This window comes from Hippoglossus stenolepis, chromosome 9, assembly GCF_022539355.2.
Source record: "Hippoglossus stenolepis isolate QCI-W04-F060 chromosome 9, HSTE1.2, whole genome shotgun sequence".
NCBI classification, from domain to species: domain Eukaryota; kingdom Metazoa; phylum Chordata; class Actinopteri; order Pleuronectiformes; family Pleuronectidae; genus Hippoglossus; species Hippoglossus stenolepis.
The window spans coordinates 11,078,371-11,086,883 of record NC_061491.1 but is presented as its reverse complement, the minus strand read 5'-3'; the positions used below and the strand labels follow the sequence as shown (position 1 = coordinate 11,086,883).

Here is an 8,513-nt window from a genome sequence, read left to right as displayed (position 1 = left end):
AGAACACACACACACACACACACACACACACACACACACACACACACACACACACACACACACACACACACACACACACACACACACACACACACACACACATTTTCAACTGCTCGCCATAGGGAGCGGTAGAGCAACAGGTCCAGAGTTCAAGATCCGATTAAGAGCTCAGAGGTCATCACTGACAACCTTCCAAAAACCTATTCATCTGGATATATCCTCCTACACCCTCTGTAGGCCATAATATCATATGATGAATAAGAAAACTATACAGATATGATGTGTACCTTGTTGCTCCTCTTGACACTTTAGGTGTCCCCTGTCCTCAACCTAACCGTAACCCTCAACCCTAATCCTAACCTAACCATAAACATAATCTAAACATAATCCTAACTCAAACCTGAACGTGAACCTAACCTCACCTAACCCCAACCCTAACACTGCACCTAATCCTTAACCTAACCCTTACCTACTCTAACCTAACCTTAAAGCATCTCTTCAACTTAAAATAAAAGATTGAAATTTAATGATTTAATGACTATGTAACCAGATTTAGGTCCCCACAACTTGAGGAATACCTGGATCACACACACACACAGTCTCAGTCTTTCCATGTTCAGTTCCAGTACCAGGCCCGACTTCCCCACCCTGCATGAGAACACCCTAAAGCACTAAAGCCAAAAGAAGTAGTGCTACTGCTTTCCTACGTCCACAGTGTCATCCCAGCAGATCATCTGTTTCTCTGTGACTACAGTGCAAGTGTGAAGCTATTGTTGCGACCCTTCATCTCTGCAGTTCCCACTCCCATGTTTCCTGCTCCTGACACATTAGTCTGCAGACACTTGCTGAATTCCTGCACCCTCTGTGCAGAAGCAGTTCTCAGCTCTGCCATCCAAAATAAATATTTAACATGGTTGGCTGCGAGATCAGAAACCAGGTCTCGTCTCTGTCTTTTTCCCTGGAGACCATCTCCACATGGGACCCAGGAGGTGTCAGCCAACAGTTCCACAGTGACATCTTGAACCGCTTTCAGAAGGAAAACATGAAATCTGCAGATATATTCAGTTTATTTTGCCTTAAGTGCATTCACAAAAAAAGTTGTAGCTGCAAATTTAGCACATCACTAATCTAAAAATATTTTTTTAATGTTTATAAATTGATTTAGGTTTTGTTAGGTTTTTATTCTCTTATTAGAATTATGATTGATGACAGTAGTAGTTTCTCAGAAAAAGGGGATATTAGCAGCAATTAAAGCTAATATATATTTTTCACCCCATCCATTCCTCCTAAAAACTGAAAAGTGTTAGGATTCCCATGTTTTATGCAAAATTTGAAATGTTTCTGAAACAAACTCTCATTTCTGAGTGAAGGGAGCAAGATCTACTCTGTTCTTTGCCGAGGCCATTGACATGATGAGCAGTGCTACACTGCCCCCCAGTGGTGGTAAAAAGAACTGTGTGCAGCTGTGTTACATTTGAACAGATCCACCAGCAGATGTCGGCAGTATCACAAACATGCCACCATCAGGCTGTGGAAATAGTTTCACAACACAAACTCATAAAACAGTTGGCAGAGCAAATGTGCTTTATCACACACATATCGCACACATATCTCACACATATCTCACACATATCTCACACATATCGCACACATATCTCACACATATCGCACACATATCTCACTCATATCCACATTTCTCACTCATATCGCACACATATCGCACACATATCTCACTCATATCGCACACATATCGCACACATATCTCACACATGTCGCACACATGTCGCACACATATCTCACTCATATCTCACACATTTCGCACACATATCGCACACATATCTCACTATAGCACACATATCCATATCTCATCATGACATCATATCATATCTCACACATTTCGCACACATATCGCACACATATCTCACACATTTTGCACACATATCACACACATATCTCACACATGTCGCACACATATCGCACACATATCACACACATATCTCACACATTTCGCACACATATCACACACATATCTCACACATATTGCACACATATCACACACATATCACACAAATATTGCACACAAACGTCATTACCTCTATGCCTTTTTTAAACTAAACTAAATATCTACTCTCATAGGCAGCAGAGTCAGAAGCTGTCATATTTGAGAAACTACATCAATTGTGGTTGCAATAAAAGTGAGATAAAAGGAATAAAGGAGTTAAAATAATACAGTGGTGTCTGAATTACAAATTGCATGTTAGAAATGCTTACCTATAGAAATATGTTTCGAGCAGTGATTTAAATATAGGTAGTGAGTTGGGGAGTCTAATCTCATCAGGCAGGGAGTTCCAGAGCCTCGGGGCCCTGACAGAGAAAGCACAGTCACCTTGAGTAGCCAGCCTTGACCTCGGGACAGCCAACAAGGACAGGCTGGCAGATATCAGGGTGCGAATGGGTTTGTAGGGAGTCAAGAGCTGCGACGTGTAAGTGGGGGTCAGCCAATGTGGAGCTTTAAAAGTTTTTAACAAGAATCTTAAAGTCGAACCTGAATTAAACTGGCCACCAGTGAAGGGACGCTAGGATTGGCGTGATATGAGACCTACGGTTAGTTTTAGTTCAAATACGGGCAGTAGCATTTTGAACAAGCTGCAGACGTTGAACCTTGTCACCCGATCGTATCCATTAAACACAGCAAAGATCTCTATTGAGATCCTCAGTGGACGGCTGAGCTCCTAACGTGTTGTTGGTTTGATTGGCTGTTGCTTGAGACGTACGTTATATACAACTGGGATGTAACGTCTTGATAACCACAATGGTTGCATAATATACGTAGATTTGAAAGAATAAAATGAAATCTGCACAGTATGTCAATCAAGAGGAGGGATCCAACATCGCCGGCATGTTCTCACACCCACATGTAGCAGAATCTATTTACATATGGAGCTCTTTCAATTTGGAATGAAAATAAAAAGGAGTTAAAATGTGAATCAGTGAGAAAAAGCTTTGGTGCTGATGGTTCCTTATACTTTCAGTAACACTGGTCTTCAAGGTCAAACTACCATCACGTGTCTGTGTTAGTGTTTGCCAGTAAAAGTCAATTTGCTTTGACTTTGACATTGAACGCCTTAGAAAACAATTGTAAACAGGTAATAATGAAACCAACAGCAGCTGATTGAAGCACTTTCACTATGAAGCGTCTCTGAAAACCTGCAACACAAATGACACAAAGGTCAGTGACCAAAGACTATTACAGTTAAATTATCAGTGTGGTAACTGTCCAAGTTGATATTAATCTTTATTGACCATCATATCCACTACGATTAACAGTCACAAGTTTGTTTCATGTGTTGTTGGTCTGCACTAAATGGATCAGGGATGTCCAGTTCTGTTTCTTACTGTTAAAGAGAGTTTTTTTCTCTCCACAGTCGCCAAGTGTTTGCTCGTTGTGGGAACTGTTGGGTTTCTCTATAATTTTGATCTCAACTTAACTAGGTAAAGTACCTTGAGATAATGTACTTTATGAGTTGGTGCTATGCAAATAAAATTTAATTAAATTGGATTACTATAGTTGGCAGTGATTCATTTTGTTTCACAATCTTTTATTCTTCACACATCTTACAATAACATCATATTCGATTAGTATGAAAATCATAGAAAGCAGAATAATGTAACTTTTTTAATTTCTACATGTGTGGTTTGATAATTTAACAAGATAAAACATAAATTTCAGACAATTTTTTATTTTACAAACTATAAAGATTGAATTAAAATGTACATCATCAAGCAGGGGAAACAACACTGTACATTAATATTATGATTATATTACACACGACCCTTACCTTTACCTTTACCTTTACCCTTACTGCCCCAACCCTTATTTTTGGGACATGAAGATGTAGCCAGTAAGGCACTCTTATGAGTAGCAGGATTGTGATTCCCTCCCTAACGCTCTTGTGGCCCACTTTCAACTGCTCGCCATAGGGAGCGGTACAGCAACAGGTCCTGGTTCAAGATCCGATTAAGACGCCTCAGAAGTCATCACCAACAACCTTCCAAACCGTATTCATCTGGTTATCCTCCTACATCCTCTGTGTGACATTGTATCATGTTCCTAGTCCACGTGTAACCTCCTTGACGGACCAATGGGACGCAAGGATGCACACCATCAGAACATCCCTCTTGAACTCTGTCGGACAAGTTGATATAATGAAAATTTTAATCTTCAGCTGTATCTCGGCGTAATCAGGTGTTTCAGGCTTTTAATCGCAATAACGTTAAAAGCTGAACCTGAGGGTACGCTGAGGCTGAAGGTAAATCTGACTGGCTACTGGCTTGTATGGCAGTACTATGAAAGCCATGTGGCCAGCTCAGTAGATTAGACGTCATTACCTCTATGCCTTTTTTAAACTAAACTAAATATCTACTCTCATAGGCAGCAGAGTCAGAAGCTGTCATATTTGAGAAACTACATCAATTGTGGTTGCAATAAAAGTGAGATAAAAGGAATAAAGGAGTTAAAATAATACAGTGGTGTCTGAATTACAAATTGCATGTTAGAAATGCTTACCTATAGAAATATGTTTCGAGCAGTGATTTAAATATGGGTAGTGAGTTGGGGAGTCTAATCTCATCAGGCAGGGAGTTCCAGAGCCTCGGGGCCCTGACAGAGAAAGCACAGTCACCTTGAGTAGCCAGCCTTGACCTCGGGACAGCCAACAAGGACAGGCTGGCAGATATCAGGGTGCGAATGGGTTTGTAGGGAGTCAAGAGCTGCGACGTGTAAGTGGGGGTCAGCCAATGTGGAGCTTTAAAAGTTTTTAACAAGAATCTTAAAGTCGAACCTGAATTAAACTGGCCACCAGTGAAGGGACGCTAGGATTGGCGTGATATGAGACCTACGGTTAGTTTTAGTTAAAATACGGGCAGTAGCATTTTGAACAAGCTGCAGACGTTGAACCTTGTCACCTGATCGTATCCATTAAACACAGCAAAGATCTCTATTGAGATCCTCAGTGGACGGCTGAGCTCCTAACGTGTTGTTGGTTTGACTGGCTGTTGCTTGAGACGTACGTTATATACAACTGGGATGTAACGTCTTGATAACCACAATGGTTGCATAATATACGTAAATTTGAAAGAATAAGATGAAATCTGCACAGTATGTCAATCAAGAGGAGGGATCCAACATCGCCGGCATGTTCTCACACCCACATGTAGCAGAATCTATTTACATATGGAGCTCTTTCAATTTGGAATGAAAATAAAAAGGAGTTAAAATGTGAATCAGTGAGAAAAAGCTTTGGTGCTGATGGTTCCTTATACTTTCAGTAACACTGGTCTTCAAGGTCAAACTACCATCACGTGTCTGTGTTAGTGTTTGCCAGTAAAAGTCAATTTGCTTTGACTTTGACATTGAACGCCTTAGAAAACAAAGTAATAATGAAACCAACAGCAGCTGATTGAAGCACTTTCCCTATGAAGCGTCTCTGAAAACCTGCAACACAAATGACACAAAGGTCAGTGACCAAAGACTATTACAGTTAAATTATCAGTGTGGTAACTGTCCAAGTTGATATTAATCTTTATTGACCATCACATACCCGACGATTAACAGTCACAAGTTTGTTTCATGTGTTGTTGGTCTGCACTAAATGGATCCGGGTTTTCCAGTTCTGTTTCCAAGTGTTTGCTCGTTGTGGGAACTTTTGGGTTTCTCTATAATTTTGATCTCAACTTAACTAGGTAAAGTACCTTGAGATAATGTACTTTATGAGTTGGTGCTGTGCAAATAAAATTGAATTAAATAGGATTACTATGGTTTGCAGAGATTCCTTATGTTTCACAATCTTGTATTATTTACACATTTTACAGTAACAACATATTCGATTAATATGAGAATAATAGGAAGGAGAATAATGAAACTTTTTTTTATTTCTACATGTGTAGTTTGATAAGTTAACAAGATAAAACATAATTTTAAGACAATTTCTTACTTTACAAAAAATAAAGATTCAATTAAAATGTACATAATCAAACAGGGGAAACAACACTGTACATTAATATCATTATTATATTACACATAAACATCTGTGCTGTGAGTGCAAAAATCTTGTTAGAACAAAACAAACAAGTAAAACAAAGTATACTTTTTTCATTTTTGTATTCACTTTATACGCCAAGAGCCACAGAAGCTTTTTGATTGTTTATCATTCACACATTTTACAACAACAACACATTCATCTAGTATAACAATAATAGAAAGTGATCTGATACACCTTTTGTAATTTAATAAGATCAAGCATCAATATTTATAAACTTTACAAAAAGAAAGATTGATTTAATATTTACAATAGATTATTTAATATTTACAAATTCAATCAGTGGAAACTTTACTGGACATTATTATTACACTATGTGTATTATTTCATAATACATCTGACGCAGTGCAAAAATCAAATAGTCAAACAAAAGTGTAGTTTTGCAATATTTTAGGTTTCTTGTACATTATCAGTATCTTCACATAAATATCTCAGTAGAATATTCACATATTTAGGAATAAAGTGTTGACAAAGGTTTGTTCAAAGGACAGCTTTTGTTCTGAGTGTCAGCTCTGTCCACTGGGCACATTCAGGAAGTGCCACTCATAGGTTATTCTTTATCACTCAGTGTCCGGCTGGTGTCGGAGCTGTCTCAGAGACGAACCCGCCCTCCACTCGAGCTCTGATCACATGTCGACACAGCGGGCAGGTGCCGAACTGCTGGAGGACCATAGGGGCGCAGAGCCTGCACAAACACCGGTGACCACAGGGCAGGGTGATTTCGGCCTCCCTTCCCATGCACACCACACACGGTTCGTCTGTGATCACAATAGGGAAATCATCAAAACAAGTCTGGCAGCTTCAGCTTAACCACACAATCACACCCTCCTCCTCCTCTGTGGACAGAAACACTTGGCTCAAAGAGTATTTGGATGGGAGCAGTCTTACCTGTTGAGACTTCTGTGTCAGGACAGGTGATGTATTCATTTCCGCAGAGGCTGGAAACTTCAGATATCAAACGGCTGTCAACATCAGGCGAGGTGGGGTATTCAGGTGCAGGACAGGATCTGTAAGTGGAAATCAGCTTCTTCTTCTCTGAGCCTGCAGCGAAGAGCAAGAGAGACAATATATCATCATTTTTATGACATTCATTCAAACAATACCCGGTCAACAAATAGATAACAAGAGAAAGGTCATGGTAATGTGATTGTAAACTTACCCAGGAGTGAAATGGAGCACGTCTGTCCATAGATGTCTATCATGGCCCACAGTGGCCGGCTCAGGTCCACTCCTGTCAGGAGTTTGTGCTGCCTGCTGTTGTTGCTTGTGACATACATGGTGCCGCCACACGAAACCCAGAACACCAGCTCTGAGCCTGCCTGGCAGCAGGACTCGGGCACAGGAGCAACCCAGTGGCCGGGGCTGTCGCTGAGGTTGGGAATGGCCATGATAGGCAGGGGCAGGGGTCTGTCTGAGGGCGGCATGTTTGTGAGGCCCACGCGCAGAGCCCCGTGCCACAAGAACAAATCTCTCTCCACCCTCAGACGAATCTTCTCCTGGACCTTCACCGGGCGGCTGCTGAACACCAGGCCGTTCTTGAAGGTGCTCTCGGTCCTCTCTGCGCGCCGATCCCCACAGCTCAGACGGACCTTCTCTCCCACTGCCTGTCTGTGAAAGGTCAAAGGGCCGAGGCAGAACATGCCGCACCTGTGTGATGTCTCTGATGCATCACCTGCAAGAAAAGAAGTTAAGAATGTGTTCATGAGTGTTTTTATGGCAAAACGGAGTAAATACCGGACACTTATCCTCTTATAATTCCTTGTTTTCTTTTTAATGTTTAAAGATATTGACATTTAAAGTAATTAAACCGCACCCAAGATAAAATTTGCAATAAAACTTGTGATGTTTACAACTTTACAAATACTAAATAGGTCATTCTGAAAGTAGCTGATGCTCATGCTTTCACTTTTGATAAGCTCCACACTCACAAATCAGGTTGATTATACAAGTGAGCGCTGCATTTTCAATTGTACAACTGATAGGAAAAGACCTGAGCTTAACTTCTGTTTTCTCATCTAATTGAATTCTTAACAATAATGATCTCTGTCTCAAATGGCATAGTGATTTAGCTCTCAGCAGATTTAAGACAATAATATGTATGCTAATATGTTTTAATATCTATTAAATGTTACTATTTTGTTACATTTTTCAACCTAAATGACAAATTTCCATTTACAGATAATCATATTAATATTTAAAGCAGTGTTGCAATTTGCATATCAAGTTCTTAAAGGATTAAAGTAGAAGACATAAGTATCTCACCAGAGTTTCCATTGTCCTTCACCATCACGAAGAGGCTCTCAGTACTTTTCTAAGTGTCTTGGCAGGAGATGTGTTCACGTCTCTATCTTGGTTCTACTGTGCAGCAGTGGGAGAGTTGTCAGGCTTTAAGAAAGTGCACCTGTGGCTCCAAAA

At 40.2% G+C, this 8,513-nt stretch overlaps 1 protein-coding gene across 1 annotated transcript; it reads right to left on the bottom strand.

Annotated features, from left to right (window-relative positions):
* Positions 1-5,913: 5,913 nt before the first annotated feature.
* On the bottom strand, positions 5,914-8,513 carry LOC118115245 (E3 ubiquitin-protein ligase NEURL3). The gene is made up of 4 exons (XM_035166304.2): positions 8,361-8,513; positions 7,258-7,770; positions 6,987-7,139; positions 5,914-6,856 (listed from the first exon to the last, which is right to left on the bottom strand). The coding sequence occupies exons 1-4, from the start codon at positions 8,383-8,385 to the stop codon at positions 6,663-6,665; spliced, it is 885 nt and encodes a 294-aa protein (XP_035022195.1). The 5' UTR covers positions 8,386-8,513; the 3' UTR covers positions 5,914-6,662.

What these genes read in the sequence shown, in the direction of transcription:
- LOC118115245 (XM_035166304.2), bottom strand. Translation starts at nt 8,385, where the DNA reads ATGGTGAAGGACAATGGAAACTCTG. An exon ending in GTGCTCCATTTCACTCCTGG is followed by an intron (nt 7,140 to 7,257) that starts GTAAGTTTACAA and finishes TCTTCGCTGCAG; the next exon opens with GCTCAGAGAAGAAGAAGCTG. An exon ending in TGACACAGAAGTCTCAACAG is followed by an intron (nt 6,857 to 6,986) that starts GTAAGACTGCTC and finishes TTGTGATCACAG; the next exon opens with ACGAACCGTGTGTGGTGTGC.